Source organism: Schistocerca gregaria, chromosome 2 (assembly GCF_023897955.1).
Source record: "Schistocerca gregaria isolate iqSchGreg1 chromosome 2, iqSchGreg1.2, whole genome shotgun sequence".
NCBI lineage: Eukaryota > Metazoa > Arthropoda > Insecta > Orthoptera > Acrididae > Schistocerca > Schistocerca gregaria.
Window position 1 is genome coordinate 729452998 of NC_064921.1, and position 23843 is coordinate 729476840.

General features: G+C 39.5%; 1 protein-coding gene across 1 annotated transcript in view; it reads left to right on the plus strand.

The window, feature by feature from the left end:
- The window catches only part of LOC126334865 (vacuolar protein sorting-associated protein 11 homolog), a 167169-nt gene that overhangs the window by 66037 nt on the left and 77289 nt on the right, over positions 1-23843 (plus strand). The window contains exons 6-9 of the mRNA XM_049997549.1: positions 3770-3859; positions 3953-4098; positions 10739-10960; positions 21454-21607. Coding sequence (XP_049853506.1) covers positions 3770-3859; positions 3953-4098; positions 10739-10960; positions 21454-21607 — 612 coding nt within the window. The remainder of the gene's footprint in view (positions 1-3769; positions 3860-3952; positions 4099-10738; positions 10961-21453; positions 21608-23843) is intronic.

The window sequence follows — 23843 nt, forward strand, 5'->3', positions numbered from 1 at the left end:
CTATTCATAAATTGGGCTCCAGAAACAGAAAGTGGAACAAAAACTCTGTGCTGATGGAAAATAACCAAGTAGCAGGAATAAGAAATGAGCCAGACACTGAACAGACTCATTATTACACTGATGAGAACAGTAGCGCCAATCCTTCCAGAAATTCCATAAAATGGCAGGAGCAAAAATTGCCTTAAGCATCAGAAAATGTATACAATTATTACAGACAAAGTATTTGAGAGTGGAATGGATTGAAAGGAGGAATTCAAACAACGTCCGGTTCATGAAAAACGGATTATAAGGTGTCACATTGGGAACAAAAATGAATTTAAGTAAAATGTTCTCTAATGTTTTACTGGGCAACAAGGAGGTGCAATTTATCATTCTGAGATGAATGCCTGACCCTACAAAGAGCGGTGTAGGAGTGTTCTCAGAAAATTACCAAACAGATTGGCCTCAGTATCACTCAGTGATAAATCCAGTACTAGGAAATCCATTTATAAAATTGAGGAAGGATTCTATTATTGAATGGATGTAATGCAATAATGTAGAGCTTCCATCGAACTCCACATCATAGGCAGAATTTACTAAAGTAAGCCCATTGGAGCCCATGCGACTGCACTTCAGGTCACAAGAATACCTTTTAGAAATGTACGACATTTGTGAGAAAAGTAATGAGACTGATTTTTTATGTAATTAGGTTTTTATTTACTTATTTATTTTCAGATAATAATATTGTCCCCTTCAAAGTAGTTCCCTTTTGCAGCTGTACACCGGCAGAGTCATTCCCAGTCTTGGTAGAGGCAATGAAAGGCTTCAGTTTGTAGGGCCTTTAACATCTGAATGTTCTCCAGAGTCTCAAAAGGATGTCTTTTAAAACATTTTTCAATTTCAGGAAAAGAAAAGATCAGGTGAATAGAGGGTCTGTGAAACAACAGGAATGCCTTTTGAGGTAAAAAATCTTGCAACGGAACTCACTGGGGCATTGTCATGGTGCAGCATCCAATTGTCTGCAGTGACCTGTCTCACTTGATTCACCCTTTTCCTGAGCCTTTCAAGCACATCTTTGTAAAAAGCTTGATAGACAGTTTGCTCTGGAGGAACAAATTCTTTTTGCACAATACCCCTATTGTCAAAACAGCAAATCAGCATTGTTTTGATCCTTGATTTGCACATTTGAGCATTTTTTGATTGTGGAGGTGACTCAATGTGCCACTCCTCAGTTTGCTACTTTGTCTCAGGATCATACGAAAAATCCAGAATTCATCACTGTGGTCACACAAATGCTCCATTGATGATCATTGGCCACCCTGTCGAGAAGATCAATGCACACATTTCTTCGATTGTCCTTCTTCTCAGTTGTGAAGCTTTTCGGCACTATTGTAGTACAAACCTTTCACATGTGCAAAACTTTGGTCAAAATTTGATGTACGGTGAAACTGTTTAATGGATCACCCATCATCCTTATTGTTAAATTTCTGTCCGATCTCACAAGAGTATGGACACGTTTGATGTTTTTGATGGTTTTTGAAGCTGAAGGTTCACCCTCAAAGTGTTCTCAGCCTTCCGAAAATGATTTGTGCCAGCATAAAGCTTGTGCGATTGATCAGAAATGTTTGCCATAGGCATATTTCAACTTTTTCAGTGGTCACACTCACAGATTCCCAAAGTTTTGCACAAAACTTGATGGCATAACATTGCTCTAAATTCCGCTGTTCCATTTTCGCAACACACAACAAAAACACAGCTTCACTGATAGTGCCCTCAAAAATTATGTGATGGCTACATGGTGCTAAAACTTGGACTGAGCATCAGGAAGGGATGAACACTCCAGTCCACACAAGTAGAACAACTCAACATTACCGGAGTGCTTGCAGTGTTATCAGACCCATTACTTTTCTCACATACCTTATGTTTCAGTTAAAATTAAACATCTGTTGTTTACTGCAGTGTACTGTGAATTAGATAGATTGAATTTATTTGGGCATTTGTCAAGAAAAAGGTAGCAAAGGAGAACAAGAATTTTAAGATACACGATACTTTGCAGTTGTGTCGAACCACTCTGGAAAGTGTTCCCCAAAGTATCTCGAGGAATTCAGTGAAACTTGAAAATAGCTATGCACAAAGAACTCACTGTCTTGACACAGCATTAGAACCATTGCTAGTCCAAGTAGATGACTGCAGTAGCAACAGTGAGTCCTCAACCTGCAGTGAAAATGATTCAGGTAGGTTTTATTTCATTCATCATTCTGGCAAAATTTATTCAAGCTACATGATTTTTCATTTATTGTAAAATGTACAATACATTTCATGGTTAGTTTATTCAGAGCTTCCAGTATATTGAATGTTCACTTACAAATTGCTATGTTATTGCAGTCTATTTGTAACAGCAACTGAATGTGCCAATGCTGTATTGGAATGCTAGTATGAAGCTGCCAATTTTCACTGGTGAATAGGTGCTTATTGCACATTACAACAATTTCAATGCACAGGTATGACAACATTGCTTCTCCTCAGCCTCACATATATTGCAGCTGCTAACGCAGTTGCTTTACAAGCTCTTGAGTGATAAACATGGGGACTATTCATTATTAATGACATACAACGTAACCAACTAAAATTCTTTTCTGCCTCAGTTGCTACAATGGTAAGCTCAGTCTCAGTCTTGCATTTGACATATAGTGATGAAACGACTAACCAGAAAGTAACAAAAGTCTGTCAGCAAATAGTACAAGGTTTTATCTTTAAACTGAACAAAAGAAAAGAAAAATTTCTCCTAATTATGTTCTGACTTCTATGACTGCTCAAAGCTGACATTCACCAAACAGTACTCAAATAAGCACACTTTCTCTTAAATGTTATAATGTATGTCATTCTCATTTCAACTTAAGTGTAATATTCATACACAGAATAAAAGTAGACATTTCCACTGTTCTTACAAAGTGCAACACATCAATATTTGTCAAGCGATGTATCCAGAATATGAGCGCATAGTCAATAATTATGAAATGGATAGTAGGTGCGATCCTATTGAAGATGGTATGTCATTGGCTCCCTTTAAAATTAAGTACTGTCATGGGTTATAAGGGGTCCAATAGTTTCAATGTGAACTCCAAACCACATTGCAGCTTGGTCTTTTTCACATTAACGAATCATTGAAATCATTGGGAGAGATGAAAAAAAGCAATAAGTGGCAAAAAAAAAAAAAAAAAAGTCTTGGGCTGACTGGGGATTCAACCCCAGATCTTTCGATTTTACTGTGACTCTTACTCACTTAGCCATCAAGTTAAATCTATGTATATCAGTTTTTATATGAAAATTGTACTCCATATCATGTTCAGTTACATGCACCACACCCATGATGATCTCTTCAGTATGAGCCTTAGGAGCAAACAATGTAACAAACATACTGTAATGTAACTGTATATACAAGGGCATAAATAAAGAAACTGAAGTATTAAATAACTATTTAATATGTTAACAAGAAGCTGAATATTGTAGCTGAGTTTTCAAACTTGCATCTTCACTCATATTGCAAAAACAATTATATCTTTGAAAATAGTTATCAGTATAGAATCGTATTTTGATGTTAACAGTTGTTCTTGTTTTGCAATATAAGGCCCCTTCTTCAGTAACCAACACTTGCTTTGTGTACGTATAGGGTGAAGGTACTGTTATGAGGGGACTGTTAATCTTGATATTTGAGAGACTGGAAATGCCATCAGTTTCTGTACAGGGAATTTAAGATATAATTTTATATTTTTAACTTTTCTTTTTCTAGGTCCTGCTAGATAGCATGGGATGTAGCAAAAAATGTTCTGTATTTGCTGATGCCTCGCAGGACAGCCATTTCATGATTGGCAGAAATGATGTAAGGCATATTTTAGATAATTTATAATTGCCAATGCAGGTATTATTTAATTCAGAAGCTTTGTACATTTTGTGCCTTGTTGTATGCTGTCAGGCTGTTTATTGTTATACACCTGATGGGCGTGGACCATGCTATGCTGTTGAGGGTGAGAAGATTATGCTGCAGTGGTTCAGAAGCTACCTGGTCATTGTTGCCAAAGAAACCAAAACAATAACTGCGGTATCAACAGTATCTCCAAAGTAAGTCTGTGATTGTGGGTACCTACTAAGAGTTGCCACGGTTTTGTGTAGTGTGAAGTTAAAAAAAAAAAAGTGCATATGGTAACCTTATTTACAAATTATTAATTAACAGGGACAGAAGGTTTCGCTTATGGAATGTGTTGGATCCACCACTCAGTTTGCTTGAATCATATCAGAAAAAATTTCAATGCCATGTGTGGTGTTATTGTATCAGCATCAGGATGACATGGCAGCCAGTCACTACCGTTGGGCCTTCATGGCCTGTTCGGGTGATGTTATCTGAACCAGAACACTTGCCTTTAGTGAATGTTTTAAGCTGCTTCACTACACCAAATATAACTAATTTTAAGTCACTCATTGTGGCAGTTGTTCTTGATTCAAATTTTGGAATATTTACTTCATCATCTTTGGTGAAGAAATTTTGGAAAAGTATGTTTACCAACTCTGTTTTAAAGGTGCTGTAATCGGTAATATTAATGTTGGTATCGCGCAGTGAAGGTACTGATTGTATCTTGTTGCTGATGTACTTTACATGTGATGAGAATCTCTTTGGATTTTCTGTCAGATTTCAAGACAGAGTTTCATAGTGGAAGCTATTAAAAGCATCTTTTATTGAACCCATGCTAAGGTTTCAGTTTCAGTAAAACTTCGCTAATCTTGGAGATTTTGTGTTCTTTTAAATTTGGCATGCTTTTTTTCATTGCTTCTGCAACAGTGTTCTGACTTGTTTTATTTACCATGGGGGATCAGTACCATCTTTTATTAATTTATTCAGCCTAAGTCTGTCACCTCCAACAGCCTTGCCGCCGTGGTAACACAGGTTTCCATCAGATCTCCTAAGTTTAGTGCTATGAGGCTTGGCAAGCACTAGGTTGGGTGACCATCTGCCAAGCATATTGGCAAGGGGAGTGCACACAGCCCTTTGAGGCAAACTGAGGAGCTACTTGATTGAGAAGTAGTGGCTCTGGTTTTGTAAACTGACACACGGCCAAGAGAGTGGTGTGCTGAACACACAGTTCTCCATATCCGCGTTCAGTGACGCCTGTAGGCTGAGGACGACATGGCAGCCAGTCACTACCGTTGGGCCTTCATGGCCTGTTCGGGTGGAGTTTGTTATTTTAGGTCTCTCAATAGGCACAGACACTATTTCGTTGAATTCAGGTCATATCTGCTCTACACTTACATTGTCTGTTGGGAAGGAGTGGGGACTGTTTCTTAGGAAGGCATCAAGCAGATTTTTTGTGTGCTCTCTTAAATAGATATATTCTGCATTTACTTTTGGTAGATTTGTATGTTGTGGTGGTCAGTCTCATTACAAAGACCTTGTGGTCACTAATCTCTGTATCCATCATGATGCTCCCTATTTGCTCAGGATTATTTGTTGCGAAGAGGTCAAGTATGGTTTTGCAACCTTTTACACTTAACATATAGCACAATAAAGACTAAAATAACTTCCCCAGTGCTTCACTATGATTTGTAAAATGCAGACATTACTATTAAATGCACTTCATTAATAACATGCATTTATCACTATTGTTATCTGCATTCTGCAAATCATTGTGAAGCAAATGGGAAGCAATATTCCTCATTATTGTGGCATATGTTACATTTATCCTTGCTCCATCTGTAGACACATGGTAAGCGAAGTGACTGCTTTTTACCTGTTTAAAAGTTCTTCCTTTTTTCCTGTTGTCTAACGTTTCCTGAAAAATGGCAAAGTTCAATCAAAACTCAAAGTCCTTGTAACTAAATACACCTAATTTCTGCTCTTCACATATGTAAATTGAAGTTTACCAAAATGTTGGAGTACTGGCTTATTTTACAAGTACCGCAATATCCCAGATATTCAACTCCAGCAAAATGTTAAAGGGTCACAAACACACAACTCGTGAAATTTTCGTAGTAACAGAATGGCATGACCTTCTTGCCACACAGGAATGGAGCACCAAACCAAGAATCCAAGCAAAAGTCAAGGCAAGTAATCATGTCATTGAGCAATCAAGAGTTCAAGTGTATAAGTGTCCGTGCGCAGCATATTCTACCGCCTCCAGATCCCACAACAGCTATGACTTACCAAAAGACAAAATGACGAAGCATTTCAACTTGACTAGCGTTGGCATTATAAATTACATGTGGACTGACAGACATTTTTCACCCATCATTTTGAGCTCTCACAAATTATTATATATCTGTTAGCTTTCATTGAAACAGTAAAACATATTTTATACAAGCTTTTGTATTTGCAGCTGAGGTCATTTTAATCTTTACACAATATTTCAACAACTTCCTTAGTTGTCTCCATCAGACCTCGTGCACAACTTTTGTTGCTCACTATCTAGATTCCAACCAATCTGTGAAGCATGCATGCAACATATTACCCTAGTGATTGCTTCATTGTTTCTTAAACAGTAAACCAATTGATAGAAATTATAACTGACATAAAGGCTGTAACAAAAGAATAAAAAATTCGAGTTAGGGGATCACCTTAAGACAATACACATTGCCAAAAAGATGTTTTAATATAACTTATCTGTGTGTGTGTGGGGGGGGGGGGGGGGAGACAGAACATTGAAATGTGTTCTGATGTGATTTAAGCAAACTGAGTGGTTCATCCCACACTTTCCACAAGCCAGAACTTCTATCACTGTTCTGGTTTCCTTGTATGCCTTTTCATGCGACTAAGTGAAGCATTGTTCAGTGTTTGCTGATTTAATGAGCTTGATTTGCGTGTAACACTGTAAGGAGTGCTGCTATAATCAATGTTGTGATGATGTACTCCTTACTCAATGCTGGCTTGTGGAATTTTGGAAGCTAAAAGTATATTAGTGATTTGGTTTATTCATGAAAAGGTGCACGGAACTATTTATGAAAGTTGAGAACAGAGCAGCATAATGTTTCTTAATCAGTAACTTCTGTAGTGGAACTACTAGTACAAAATATTCAAATGATTACCTGTTAAATTAACATGGAAGCACAGTATGACAATGGTTTCTTTTCAGTACAAATGTGAATTGAGTTTAACTGGTGATACAAGAGTGGAAGAGGCTAGACATTGTTAGGGGGTGTAATGCTTACTGAATGGACAGTAAAAAGATGTGATATTGATTTCAGTTGTTATTATTTCAGAGAGACATTTTCCATATTTCAATTGAGAAACTTTAGCATTTGAGCAGTATAAGTGGTGTGTGTTTGTATTAGACACACAGTTTACTTAGTAACAAAGCATGTTCTCTGTGTAAGGCTCCATACTTGAATCTGACAGCCATAAAAATAATTAAAATAATGCAAAAGGAGCTTTACAGTTGTTCTGTAACAGCGCGGGATACTTTACAGTTGTCACCATGAGAGGGACAATAATTTTACAATACATGTGTTCTTTAAATCTTTGTTCCATAGTTCTTGTCATCTGTTCAACAAAACATGCTACTTTCGCACAGTATGCGGCACACACCCAACTTTTGGAGCTCTAAATTATCTTTCACATAACTTAAAAGAATTTGTAATTTTGTTGGAGGGCTCAATATACAGGGTGTATCAAAAAGAATCATCTGATTGAAAGAAAATCATAACTACTAAGTTTTTTGAAATATGTGCATGAAAAACATACTGTTGGTAAAAATGGCATCAGGACAACAGAAAGGCATTTTGTACTCTAAATTTTATGCAGTGCAGCTCAGCAACAGCTATTTAGTGTGATTTTCGTACCAGGTATGGTGTGAATACTCCTACAGCACAGAGCATTAGATGATGGCATGAACATTCTGAGAAACAAGTTGTTTGTTTAAAGGCAAATTGCCAGGCTGTCCCCTAGTGTCTGACACAGACGTTGACTGTGTCCACCATAGTTTTACAAGTAGTACTCAGAAATCCATTTGTCGTGCAGCTTGAAAGCTCAGCATGGCCCCAGTGGGGCGTCTCATGTGTCGATATTTATGAGGGTTGTATGAAAAGGAATGCCTCCACTTTGTTAACTGGGGTTTGGATGGGAATATTTTGATAAATCAAACACGGAAATAATCCGTAGAATGTGATCTTTGATTACCAATATTCTCTTTTTCACATAATCATCAGGCGATTGGTTACATTTCTGCCAACAATGAACAAGTTTTCTGAAGCCGTCACAGAAAAAGTCGACACACTGTTTCTGCAACCACAGTCTCGCAGTACTCTCAATGTCTTTGGGACATAATGGTATACCCCCTTTTTGTCTCCTGTCACAACTGAATAGAGAAAGGCGCCACCTTCACTCTCGTAACGTGAGAGTTCCTGGCAAATATCAAGTCTGTGTGCTTTCATTTCAGGAGTCAGCATCCGGGGTACCCATTGTGCACAGATTGTCTGATAACCAAGCAAAGCAATAATGTGACCCACACATTCCTGTGAAATGTCAATTGTGCTTGCAATCTCTCTCTCTGTGTGATACAACGATCGTCATGAATCAGTCTGTCAATATTTTGCATGTGAACCTCGGTGGTTGCTGTCACAGGATGTCCATTTCTTTGTTTGTCATGCAGAACAGATGTTCTCACCCCAACATCTTTAAACTTAGTCACCCAATGATGCACAGTACTCACATCAACACAATCACCATAGACTGCTTTCATTCTTTGATGAATCTCCTTTGGGGTGACACCTTCTGCTGTCAAGAATTCAATGACTGCACGTTACTTAAATCACATCAGTTGACCGTCTGTGCAGGGTTACACACTTTACACTGTAACAACACAACCATTCATTGCTAAGGCTTCCCGCCAACTAGAGCTGTAGAAAAGAGGCTATGGAACAAGCCAGTACCTGCCACGCACCAATGCTGCCAACTGTTAAAGAGTTACAAAGGTGGAGCCATTACTTTTCGGTGAACCGTTATACATCTGAAAGTATACAAAATCCAACTACTGCAAGCTCTTCGTGAAGGTGACAAACACCAACATGTGAAGTTTTGTAATTTCGGTCTTCCCAAGATGAAGTATGACAGTTTTCTTCCACCATTAGAGTTTAGTGATGAGGCAACATTCCATTTAAATGGAAAAGTGAACCATCATAACATGAGAATATGAGGTATGGAACAACCACGTGAAGTTGTACAACGTGAGAGGGACTCTCCAAAATATAATGTGTTTTGTGAAGTTTGACGGGAAAAGGTGTATGGTCCATTTTTCTATGCCAAAAACACTGTAACAGAAAGCACATATCTCAAAATGCTTCAGAACTTCCTTTTCCCACAGTAAGAGACTGATTCCAATGACTCCATTTACCAACAGCATGGGGCACCGTCACACTGGCATCTGGAAGTGGGGGAAGTTTTTAATCAAAGGATTACTGAATGATGGATCAGTCACAATGATTCAACCTTAGATTACTGGCCTCCAAGGTCACCGGACTGGACCGTGTGTGATTATTTATTGTAGGAGTTTATAAAAGACTCTGTTTATGTGTCTCCATTACCAGGAACAGTGAATGAACGGAGACATTGCATAACAGCAGCTGTGAACACTGTAACTCTAGACATGCTCACTGCAGTGGGGGAACAATTTTAATACCGCACTGACGTACACCATGCGTCTCAAGGGGGCCTATTGAACATCTATGAAAAGGAATGGAAAAAAAAAAAAAAACTTTTTGAGTTTCCATTCATAAAAAAAAATTCATTATATATGTTTATTAGTTTCAGAAATATAAACATGCCAAATCGGATGATTCGTTTTGTTACACCCTGTACATTATAAACCATATTTTTGAAGTTATACCATTTCCAGGAAGAATTTGAGAATATTCCTAACCCTCCCATGTCTCCAAGCACTGGAATTTTAGAACTTCACCAGTTGTAACTTCCTCTTTATATGTTCATGAGCTTCTGATGTGATACTTCAAATTCTGTGCTAGTATCTTCCTTTTGTCTGAATTCAGTTTCCCCATACATTTTTTGCAGCTCAGTTTTACAGTTTGAGAAAATGAGGTATCAATATATGTAATTAGAGTAATAAGCCATATATTCTGTTGCACTGATAAACATCAAACGTACCTTAAGATTCTGTAGTTCCCCTGCAGATGATATATACAATCTCTTCTTTCTGCATGAGCTTATTGGTTCATTTCAGTTGCATTGCTATTAATAATAAATAAAAGAATCTGAGATAATGTAGAAGTTCAAAGTTCCGGATTAATATGTTCTGGAAAGTTATGTGTTAAACACAAACACTGGAAGGAGCCAAACCACTCACATGCAGCTGGGTAGTAGACAGAGACATAAACAATATCGAAATCGTTGTTAAGTTTCTGGACACTACCTTTTTTTGAAACTAACAGTCTACAAAACATGCATGTATGCTTGGCTGTATTGTCTCAGCCTGAGTGGGATGAGGGTTTGAGTGATTGAAAGGAATAAGGAGGGTAGAGAGTATGGTGGCTAGAAAGGGATGGCAGCCATACTATATCCATAATATTGTTGTGATTAGTGAGAATCAAATTTGAACTATGATTTTATTGCGTTACTGCTGTCAATTAGAAATTGCAAGCAGCTCCTACACTGTGTTAGACATTGCACTAAAACACTGACTGTTGCTCTTAATGTACAAAAATATACAAAGAGGTATTGATGTCATTTAGGACTGTAAAATTTGTTTTCCTTTGTATTTTTCAGTGAAACAGAAGCCTCACAAAAACAAGTGGTGACAATATTGGACATACAAAATAAGTTTATTGTGTTCACTGCGCCCATAAAAGAAATACAAACAGTGCTGGCTGAGTGGGGCTCCTTCTACATTTTAGGAGCCAACAACAAGCTGTATCAGCTCATGGAGAAAGACCTTCAGTCAAAACTTGCATTACTTTTTAAGAAAAATCTATATGATGTTTCTATTAGGTAAGATACATTAAAAAATATATGAAATTACTGCTTTCCTGTAATTATCTTGGTTTGCTGTGTGCACTAACCATTTAGTAACAAATTTGAATGGCATAATGAGTTTAATTATGAGTCTACGACTGATGAAGTGCTAGAGTACTGCCCATGGTGTTTCATGTTTATGTGGAAAAAATACTGAGCTGAGCTCCAGTTGTTCCTTTTTAGTTCATGTAACAGCATCATGCAGTGTGTCAAGTGTGGCTTTTAGAATTCATATTACAAAATTTGTTTTATTAAACATGAGGCTAGATAATATTAAACTGTCATTACTGACAGTTATTAATAACTTTTGTGCAATTTCAAAAATAAATATATACACAAAATATAGGAATGAAGGTAACAACTCACCAGATACACATGTGCATGCTCCCAGCTGCTTTCAGTGTGTAAACAAAGATGATGTGACTTGCCAAATGTCTGCTTGTGTCTGTGTATGTGCGGATGGATGTGGATGTGTGCGTGTGCGTGTGCGTGCGTGCGTGTGCGTGCGTGCGTGCGCGTGCGTGTGCGTGCGTGCGTGCGCGCGCAAGTGTATACCTGTCCTTTTTTCCCCTTAAGGTAAGTCTTTCCGCTCCCGGGATTGGAATGAATCCTTACCCTCTCCCTTAAAACCCACATCCTTTCGTCTTTCCCTCTCCTTCCCTCTTTCCTGGAGAAGCAACCGTTGGTTGCGAAAGCTTGAATTTCGTGTATATGTTTGTGTGTCTATCGACCTGCCAGCACTTTTGTTTGGTAAGTTACATCATCTTTCACACACAGAATTTCTAGCTTTCGCAACCGACGGTTGCTCCTTCAGGAAAGAGGGAAGGAGAGGGAAAGATGGAAAGACGAAAGGATGTGGGTTTTAAGGGAGAGGGTAAGGAGTCATTCCAATCCCGGGAGCGGAAAGACTTACCTTGGGGGGAAAAAAAGGACAGGTGTACACTCGCACGCACACACACACTCGTGCGCACACACACACACACACACACACACACACACACACACACACACACACACACACATCCATCCATCCACACATACACAGACACAAACAGACATTCGTAATGGCAAAGAGTTCGGGCAGAGATGTCAGTCGAGGTGGAAGTACAGAGCCAAAGAAGTTGTTGAAAGACAGGTGAGGTATGAGCGGCGGCAACTTGAAATTAGCGGAGGTTGAGGCCTGGCGGATATCGAGAAGAGAGGATATACTGAAGGGCAAGTTCCCATCTCCGGAGTTCGGATAGGTTGGTGTTGGTGGGAAGTATCCAGATAACCCGGACGGTGTAACACTGTGCCAAGATGTGCTGGCCGTGCACCAAGCCATGTTCAGCCACAGGGTGATCCTCATTACCAACAAACACTGCCTGCCTGTGTCCATTCATGCGAATGGATAGTTTGTTGCTGGTCATTCCCACATAGAAAGCGTCACAGTGTAGGCAGGTCCATTGGTAAAGGAAAGATTGAGGACTTTTATTAAGGATAGGAGTTGACGGGTGTGTTCAAAGGCCTCACACTTAAAGTTCCCATCTCTTGCTGCAAACCTTTTTTCCATCAGTCCCTATACCAGCTCCAAACTGAACAATCTATTGCCCTCACCCACCTAATCCTTAACCCACACAACCAATGAACACACCCGTCAACTCCTATCCTTAATAAAAGTCCTCAATCTTTCCTATCTCGAACGCCTGGAATCCTTACCCAATCTGTTACCCCCAGAAACCATCCTTGTTACCATTGATGCCACTTCCTTATACACAAATATCCCGCACGTCCAGGGCCTCGCTGTGATGGAGCACTTCCTTTCACGCTGATCACCTGCTACCCTACCTAAAACCTCTTTCCTCATTACCTTAGCCAGCTTCATCCTGACCCACAACTTCTTCACTTTTGAAGGCCAGACATACCAACAATTAAAGGGAACAGCCATGGGTACCAGGATGGCCCCCTCATACACCAACCTATTCATGGGTCGCTTAGAGGAAGCCTTCTTGGTTACCCAGGCCTGCCAACCCAAAGTTTGGTAAAGATTTATTGATGACATCTTCATGATCTGGACTCACAGTGAAGAAGAACTCCAGTATTTCCTCTCCAACCTCAACCCATTTGGTTCCATCAGATTCACCTTGCCCTACTCCAAAACCCATGCCACTTTCCTTGACGTCGACCTCCATCTGTCCAATGGCCAGCTTCACACGTCCGTCCACATCAAACCCACCAACAAGCAACAGTACCTCCATTATGACAGCTGCCACCCATTCCACATCAAACGGTCCCTTTCCTACAGCCTATGTCTTCGTGGCAAACGAATCTGCTCCAGTCCTTAATCACTCGCCCATTACACCAACAACCTGAAAACAGCTTTCGCATCCCGCAACTACCCTCCCGACCTGGTACAGAAGCAAATAACAAGAGCCACTTCCTCATCCCCTCAAACTCAGAACCTCCCACAGAAGAACCACAAAAGTGCCCCTCTTGTGACAGAATACTTTCCAGGACTGGATCAGACTCTGAATGTGGCTCTCCAGCAGGGATACGACTTCCTCAAATCCTGCCCTGAAATGAGATCCATCCTTCATGAAATCCTCCCCACTCCACCAAGAGTGTCTTTTCGTCGTCCACCTGACCTTCGTAACTTCTTAGTTCACCCCAATGAAATTCCCAAACCACCTCCCCTACCCTCTGGCTCCTACCCTTGTAACTGCCCCCGGTGTAAAACCTGTCCCATGCACCCTCCCACCACCCACTCCAGTCCTGTAACCCGGAAGGTGTACACGAACAAAGGCAGAGCCACGTGTGAAAGCACCCACGTGATTTACCAATGGACCTGCCTACACTGTGAAGCTTTGTATGTGGGAATGACCAGCAACAAACTGTCCATTCGCATAAATGGGCACAGGCAGGCAGTGTTTGTTGGTAATGAGGATCACCCTGTGTCTAAACATGCCTTGGTGCACGGCCAGCACATCTTGGCACTGTGTTACACCGTCCGAGTTATCTGGATACTTCCCACTAACACCAACCTGTCAGAAGTCCGGAGATGGGAACTTGTCCTTCAGTATATACTCTCTTCTCGATATCCGCCAGGCCTCAACCTCCACTAATTTCAAGTTGCCGCCACTCATACCTCACCTGTCTTTCAACAACTTCTTTGGCTCCGTACTTCCGCCTCAACTGACATCTCTGCCCGAACTCTTTGCCTTTACAAATGTCTGCTTGTGTGTGTGTGTGTGTGTGTGTGTGTGTGTGTGTGTGTGTATATACCCATCCCTTTTTCCTCTTAAGGTAAATCTTTCCACTCCCGGGGTTGGAATGACTCTTTTCCCTCGCCCTTAAAACCCACATAACATGCGGCTCAGTGAGCACATTGACTTATGTATTGTGAGTGGTAAAAATCACATACATGACTGATAATCACATATGCTACATGACATTTTTGTAAATAATATTCTATGAAGTCTCCTCTAGTTGTTACTATGGCAGATTGTAGTTTTAATGAGGTCATGATCCTGATCCTTCACATCTGTAACAACAAATATTGGTTTTCGGCACGTCATCCTAGCCTCGCCATTCTTTAGCAAACATGTGGTTAGAACACCATGCCACAGCTTATGAGCAACAGGATGACAAACTATTAATCAATTTGCCATTGCTATGCATGTCTGTCCGTCACTGTCTGTCAGGTAAACGACTCCTTGCATTATTCAACAAAGCTGGCTATCACAGCAGTCTTCTCACATTTTCTCAGCACTAGTGCTTTCAATATGCTGTGTCTGCTATACAAAACAATAGATGTACTTCTGGATTGCATGTTATAATCTTCTGCAACACTAGTGTTATAAAACATGCTCAACTTCTTAATTACTTCTTGTTTTTATTAGTTAAAGCAGCCTTTCAGACATTTTCCTCAGTTTATGGAAAACACTGTACTAACCAAACATGAATTTGTAAACATATTACATGTGCAATGTAACTTGATCCTTTACAAAATCAGTGATTGGAAAAAAGTTCTAGATCCAAATTCTCATTAACAGTGACGGCACCAAAATGGCCAATGACGAAATGAAGACCGAAATACTAAATATTTTCTTATGAAATTGCTTCACTGAGTATGACCGCTGCCTCTAAACTTATGTTTGTGCACTAATCTCTGTAAGTTTCTCATTACCGTTCCTGCACAACATGTATGTATGGGAGAATATTGTGTTTTAAAAATCGTCTATGGAAATGGAATGTCACCTGAAGCTGACTGATGTGTAGTGTATAGAAACACATGAAAGAAAATAGTATTTACACTAGCTCTAGCCTTTGAGCTCTTGCTCTGTCTCTAACAAGGGTACACACATTCACACACCCAACCACACAGACATCCATGCAGCCATGGCGAAACAGAATTTTGATTATTGAGAATGGTTGCCTGTAAACTGGAGGCAAAGAGGAGATAGTGCAGGACTCACAAGGTGAGGAGGGGTAATGTGAAGCTGGCCTTTCGACAGACGACTCAGCAGCTGCACAGCAAGATGAAAGGAGTTCAAAGAATCTGGCAAAAGGTGAGGTGAGGCAGGGAGAAGTATGTTAGTAGAGATTTATGATGGGGGAATTGTGAGAGTGCAAGATATCCTGGGGAGACAATTTCCACCTGATCCTGGGGAGACAATTCCCACCTGTATAGTTCAGAGAAACCAGTGCATCCGAATTGCTTGCATAGTGAAGAAGTTGTTGAAGTCATTTCTGTTGTGGTGTGCAGCATATTTGGCAACTGGATGGTCAAGTTTGTGGTTGGCCATAGTTTGGCAGTGGCCATTCATGAGAGTGGATAGTGGGTTACTTACAATACCGATATAGAATGCTACCCAGTAATTGTACCTTAGCTGAGATACAACATGGCTGCTTACACCTGTGCAGCTGCCTTTCATAGGGTAGCAAATTCCTGGGGCTGGGCTGTGATACGGGGCGATGGGTGGGTAAATGGGATGGGTCTTGCAACTAGGTCAGCCACAAGGAAATGACTCGGGTGCAAGAGTAGGAGCAGTATCAAAGCAGAGATGAACAAGGACATTCTGTACGTTGGGTGGCAGCAGAACACTACTTTGGATGATGGTCAGATTTTGGGTTGGCTATCCCTCATCTCAAGGCATTACGAGAAGTGCTCAGAGCCCTGGTGAAGGTGACATGGGATGTTTAGAAGATTGCTCATCTGTGATTGCTAAACGGGCTAATTTTGTCAGAGGAGGAGATGGCAAGGGATATCTGTTTATGGATGAGATGAATAGAATATTTTCTTGCAATAAAGTATCAGGTAAGGTCATCATTACATTTTGTCAACTCCTGCTTGCCACTGCAAATGTGGCATCCTCTGGTGGTGAGGCTTTAAATCAGACACATTTTGACATGGAATGGGTAGCACCTGTCAGTGTAGATTTACTAGTGGTTGGTGCACTTGATATTAACAGATGTATTTATGGAGCAATCTGGGAGTTGGAGCTCAACTTCTAGGAAGACAGCTGGGAAGGACCAGTGGAAGATGCAGAGCTAGTTCTTTTTGCTGATGGTACAAGTATATTAATCACACCTGAGAAACAGTAAGTGGGATTACACTATTGATAAATACAGACTATGAACAGAAGTCTGTTGCTAAGGTAGAATATTCAAAATTTCTGGAAGTGTGCCTTGATGAGAAATTGAATTGGAAGAAACATATCAATGATCTGCTGAAACGGTTAGGTTCAGCTAGTAACACTATTAGGATTATTGCAAATTTTGGTGATAAACATATCAGTAAATTAGCCTACTGTACATATTTTTTATTCACTACTTTCATATGGCATCATATTTTGGGATAATTCATCATTAAGAGAAAAAGTATTCATTGCACAAAAGCATGTAATCAGAATAATAGCTGGAGCCCAACCAAGATCACCTTGCAGACTTTATTTAAGGAACTCGGGATATTCACAGTACCTTTGCAATACATATACTCACTCATGAAATTTGTTGTTAATAACCCATCCCATTTCCAAAATAACAGTGAAGTGCATAGCTACAACACTAGAACAAAGTATGATCTTCACTATTCTGGGTTAAATCTGACTGTGGTACAGAAATGGATGAATTGTGGTGCCACAAGAATCTGTGGTTCTTTGCCAAATATCATTAAAAGTCTGACAGATAGCCAATGAACATTCAAAAACAAATTAAAAGAATTTCTGAAGGGCAACTCCTACTCAATCGATGCATTAAAAAAAATGTGTAAAGAAAAGTTACGTAAAGTGACACATTCCACATCATTACGAAATGTCATATCCATGATCTGTGGAACAAGTATTTATGTGTGTATGTATGTATGTATGTATGGATAGATGGATGGATGATGAAGTGGACTTGGGAGTAAGTGTTACATAAATTAGTTTGGAGGTTTTGGTCAATAAAGGCTGAGGTTTATTTTGTGGAAGCATGTACCAGCCACAGTGAGACGACCAGTAAGGACACCTGGGCCGTTGGGTTTGTGGAGTAGGCAACATGTGGGAGTACGAGGAATTGCTGATGTGAGGAGGAAGATCGATTCAGGTGTCAGGTTTGGGGATGAACCTGGCACCTTGGGAAGCTACTGGAGGTCATGTTGGACTTCTGGGGTGGTTTGTAGGCAGAGATATCACAAACTAGGAAGAGATTCTGAACTACATAGATGCTGCAGTTCATGACCACTGTGTTAGAGCTTTTATTTGCAGGAATGATTATAAGGTTTGGATTGGTTTTCAGGTTACAGATTGTTGTGTGTCTTGTAAGAGTGATGTTGGATTCAGTAGGGAGGGATCTAGGATAGGTAGCTGAGCCTGGGTTAGAAGTGGGGATTTCCTGAAAGATTGCCAGTGGATGACTGGGTGGAAGAGGAGGAAGATCATCATTTGAGGGAGGTTGGAACTATTTTAAATAAAGTTCGGTGTGCAGCTTTGATTGGCATCTCTCAGTTCCCTCCAGGAACTTCCATCGTTGAATCTCAGAATTTTAAAAGCATCCATCCACGTGATCACCCTCGTATAGGGTCATCAATTGAGTTTTTGTGGATACTCATGTGTTGTCCTTATGCCATCCAACCAAACACATAAAAAAACACTTGACAGAGGACCAGATTGCAAGGAATACTGTCAAAGGTGTCTCAAGAGCTCTGTTTTTCGTAAAGGAGTTATATATTCTTTATGTTTAGTACCTTTATGCTTACACAAAATTACTTGGAACTTTCACAGACTGGGATGATGTTTTAAGGATTCCATAGTTTCACATTATATAAAGTTTCGTTTAATTATGCATATTAAATTATTTTTATTTTATTTGTTTGGTAGTTGGCAGTCACAGAACAGACATAATTTTCCAACAAAACTTTCTAATGTCCCACCAGTTTTTAAGAGATAGCCAACTAATAAATTTGGGATCATCATTTTTACAATATTAGATAGTGTGAGACACTATCTACTATAGTGCTATGGCAGGCCGGAGTGGCCGTGTGGTTCTAGGCACTAAAGTCTGGAGCCGAGCGTCCACTAAGGTCACAGGTTCGAATCCTGCCTCAGGCATGGATGTGTGTGATGTTCTTAGGTTAGTTAGGTTTAATTAGTTCTAAGTTCTAGGCGACTGATGACCTCAGAAGTTAAGTCGCATAGTGCTCAGAGCCATTTGAACCAAAGTGCTATGAATAGGAGTTGTCATATTAGATTTTGCATCAATCAGACCCAGTGTTATACTGGGTTTTGACTCTCAGTCGATAGTGGTAGTCAAGATCTGCCTGACTGGGCATTGATCTAGTTTATAAAATAATTTGATAATCCATAATTATAAATCTTATTGGTTATAAATAACTTAAGAATAAAAGTAACAACTCGCTAGGTAGAATAGGTGTTGAGTCATTGTAAGAGACACAAACACAAGTAAAAAAATTTGCTAGCTTTCATGTGAACTTTTTTTAAATTTGGCATGTAGACTGGGGTGAGGGGTTGTGTCAGGTGTCATGATTGAAGGGGAAAAAAGAGACAGGGTGGGGGAGGGAGTATAGGGGAATTGTGGCAGATTGCTCAGAGGAAGCCAGCAGGTATACAATACAGGAATGCAGGAGGGAGAGGCAGGAGTAGTATGGGATAGGCATCTGACATACAGGCACGAGAACAGGTGAGTGCATTCAGTGCACGATAACCATGACATGGGGGTGGTTTTGGAGGGAGTGACAGAAAAGAGGAAGGGGAGACTTTGGAGAAGGAAGTGTTGGTACAAGGGCTTAGCTGAGATAGTCAAAGAGGATTACGAGAAAAAAGGATGTGTCACAAGGAGAACTCCCATCTGCGTAGTTAAGGAAATTTAAGCCTGGGGATTAAGGGGCCAGATGACAATGGTTGTGAAGCAGCCACTGAAATTGAGTACATTGAGCTGAGCAACATATTCCACCATTGGGTTGTCAACTCTGCTCTTGCCACAGTTTGCTGGAGACCATTCATTCTGGTGGACAGGTGGTTGATGGTCGTGCCCACATAATGTCATCTACTAGTAACAGTAACTACTCATAATTGCTGTTGGTAGTATCTGACATGTGATGTGTGGCATTATGATCTGGATTCTGTCCACAAGTATTTATGTTTTACAATATGGGGCTGTATGCGTGTAGAATCTGATACTTGTGCAAAGTAAAATGTGATGTACACAAGTTGATGTCACACATGTGCTTGAAAATGATGCAAAGTTGAAATTAGCTAATTGCACAAATTAAATATAAAATATTAATACAGCCTGCAATGGAGCATGTTTTAATTATAAAATATTTCAAGGCTATGAATCCAACAAACAAAATTTCACGAGGCCTCTCTATGAGGTGATAAATAGGAAACATTAGTTAGAAATGGAGAGAGCTGTATTGTTTATGCAACAACAAATTTAACACAAAATCCATTATGTCTTGGAACCCTGGGGTTCTGCAAGCATGTAACACTTTGCAACTTAAAGGATGGGATTAGTATTTTCAAAATTGTTGATATTCCTACCTGGAGTTAGAAGCCTACAGTAAAACTGCTGAGCATCATAGAGCTGATTTACAGGTATAAAGAAACTCCATCTACATAGCACAGGTATCTTTGAAGTGAAGAACATATTCCTGTGTGTTAATGAATCATACTGCAACCACATTGAATGATGCACTCTTTTCAGTTTCTTTTTGTTGTTCCCTTTATATCCCCACCACCCTTCTTTCTTTCCTTACTGCTACACTTTTTGCTCTATGCTCATGATCTCCTAAACAGCAATGTGTTGAGTCTCATGCTGACTTTCTCTTGTTGAGCAGTGTCAAATGTAACACTAGGGCTAAATTTCAAACTTTTTGGGGGTTCAGAACGTTGCAATTAAAGTGCAGAAAACCAGATTGTTCACCTTACCTTACTCTAATCAGCTGTGAGATGGAATTTTCAGACAGTTACTTCATAATTAGTGTTTCACAAGTTGACCTTGATTTTAATCATAGTAATGAAAGTTCTGGTAGAAAGTAAATAATTTAGGAGTGAAGAAGACCACCCACCAAATAGCAGAAGTGTTGATTCATCAACAGACATGTACAAAAGAGAAAGAAAACTTGCTAGCTTTCAGAATAAATCACTTGTTGAACAATAGTAGATGCAAGCATGCTAGTAGATGCAAGCATGCACAACCCCCTCTCCCCAAGAGGTGTGTGTGTGTGTGGGTAGGGGGGGGGGGGGTGAAAGGCTCAATACTGAAAGTGAGAAAGTGTTTCTTACTCTCTATGTATTGGTGTGTACCTGTCACTGACTTGACACTTCTGCTATTCAGTGAGTGGTCTCTTTACTCCTAAATTATTTACATAAGCTGGATTTTATTTCCATATGCTTAGGACTGTCTACACCTTTGATTTTGCAAAGCAGGGCGGTGTAGTGGTTAACACACTGGACTTCACTCAGGTTAAATAGATTCCAAACCTCTATCTGACAATCGCCAAATTATTTCAGGTGCTCACCAAAATGATTTCTTCAGAAAGGCCACTGTTAATTACGTTCCCATTCTATGAGCAACAGGTTTTTAGGCTCTGTCCTTTACAATCTTGATGTCAACAAGATCTGCAGCTATAATCTTCCTACTTTCCATGGAGCTGATGTAAATAATTATGTTTTGTCCTGGATTTTCTGTTGCATATTTGCAAGGGACAAACTTATGTTTTAGTGTAATAGGTCCACGAGAAACTGGTGTCCATAACAATCTCCTAGTCATCTGAAGCAGTGAAAAGCAATCTTTCAAATTCTTTGCAGTGTGCCATGTGTGTTTGTGATGCTATGAGGCGGCATTCGGATTTCAGAATGAAATACCTATGTTAAGTCCACCTTGAGCACAAGAGTTAACTGTTGGAGACACGGCATTACACAACTTTTTGCAGGAGCTTGCTTGTCATTAATAATTTTTTATTTTTAGTGTTTTCATTTCTTTTACAGAATTGCAAAAAGTCAGCAGTACGATTCAGAAGGCTTAGTAGATATCTTCAGACAATATGGAGATCATCTGTATGCTAAGGGAGACCATAATGCTGCCATTGAGCAATATATTAAAACCATTGGGAAACTAGAACCTTCCTATGTTATAAGAAAGGTAACTTTATATTTTAGCTTATTTTATTCCCATAAGTACTAGTGCAAGGTACGCAGTAGACCATTTTGTCTTGGAATTTTGGAAAGTAATTAAGATTTGCTGGCAGAAGTGAAGCTGTGAGGACATCTCATGAGTAGTGCTCAGATATCTCAGTGGTAAGAGTATTGACTGGACAAGGCAAGATTCTGTATTTGAGTATGAGCCTGGCACACAGTGTTAATGTGCCAGGTAGTTTCGAAAGCAGTGCACACTCCATTCTGGGAACAAACCCCTAGGGCAGAAGTTCCCAAACTTTTTTTCTGATTGAACATTTTGAGAATCTTGATACTTCGGTGAAACATCTTGTTTATTTTGAGGGTTAATACAATTTTTAAAAATGAGAAAACGTGTTTTATTTAGTGATTACTTCAATTTTATGTCATAGCTAATCACACACAAACCACAATGAAATTTTAAGTCACACACAAATCATAACAAAATTTTGAAGAAGTAATTAGCATCTTCAAAGTGTCAGAAAAAAAACACTATGGAACTAATAGTTTTTTATGAAGCACTTATTCATTTCCGTTGTGTTTGTGGAACACAATTTGGGAAACACTCCCCTGGGGTGTGGCTAAGGCATTTCTCTGCAGCAACATATCCTCAAGGAGTGCTAGTCCCACAAGGTATGTAGGAGAACCTGTGTGAAGTTTGAAGGTTGGAGATGGGGTATTGCGAAGTAGAATGGTGAAGGTGAACTGTGTGTCATGCCTGGATAACTTGGATGGCAAGAACACTGTAAGCTAAAGACATGTTCCTGGTATGGGCTCAGGTCTGGCACACAGTATTACTATGCCAGGCAATTTGGAGAACAGCACATGCTCTGCTGGAGAGTGGAAGATTTGTTCTGGAATAAAATATAATTTACCTCTCTGGCACCAGTGTCACTAATGAAATAGAAACATATTTTTTTTATATAACCCAATTACCATCAATGTTGGAGACCTGTATCTTAATTTTTATCGTCATCATTATTATTATCTTCAAATTATGGAATTTGGCCAGTTTTAGACCACTTATGGCCTAAGGTAAAGATTCAGTCTTTTTCATATTGTCTTTCCAGAACTTCCTCATGCATTGGCTGGTGGCCTGCCTCTGTTCACTTGACACCACCCTCCTATGTTGTGTTATCTGTTGCTGGATAGGGAATTTTGCATTATTGATCAATATCCTGAAATTTTCCCAGTCCTATATGGTCCCATCTGTGATGTTAAGTCTTCTCAGATCCCTTCTTGTGTCTCCCAACCATCCCATGGAGTTTTATAATTTGGAAATGAAATTGATAATTTTGTTTGGTAGCCAACTGTCATTCATTTTGTGAAAACGGCTGTAAAATCTCCTCTATCTTATTGTACCTGTGACTGTTTCAGTTTTTTGTTATCTTTGTTCTTCTGTCTAAACTGGTTTTGGGTATTTTTCATTCTCTTCTTTTCAATCATTCTTTCTCACATCTTTCATTTGGTGTAAGGCTGAATCCATGTAGTGCTGATCCATATACTGTTGTGTAATGTCTAATTTTTGCCTGGAACAATACTGATCATTTATTACATTAGGTTTGGATGTGTTTGTATGCTAATTTCATTTTAAAATATTTCTTTACTTGTGATGTAACCTGATTCATTTTATTGTGTCCATTCTACTAAATATTTGGACATATCAATTCTTTGTACATTTTTTCTTTGTATTGCTTATATTCACCATACTCCATTTTCTCATATGATATTTGTTGTCTCAATTTAGGTGCAATTTTGTGAAGCATTTCTGTCCTTCACCCCCCCCCCCCCCTCCCCTCCTTTCCCCTCCCCCATAGAAGTTATTGTAATATCACCAACAGAAGTGGGACATTTCACTTGGACTCTTCCTTATCTCAGATGGATTTCTTCTACGTTTTTCCCTTGTAGTGCTTTATCCCACTTTCTGATGACCTTGTCAAATACCAAATTTAAGAGAATCGGTGAGAGCTCATCACCTTGCTGAACTCCTGTGTTAGTTTTGAAATTTTCAGAAACTTCTAGCAATTAAGTTTTGAAGTCACGCCTGTAAGTATTTGTTCAACAAATTATCTGGTGGTTTTGTCAATATCCACTTCTTCTAGTGCTAGGAATACAGCCCTTCTATGGAGTCATAGGGTTTTTTGAAGTTAGTGAAGGTTCTGTATTCTGATCCTGAGGATTGTTTCCAAATTAAAATTTTCCCT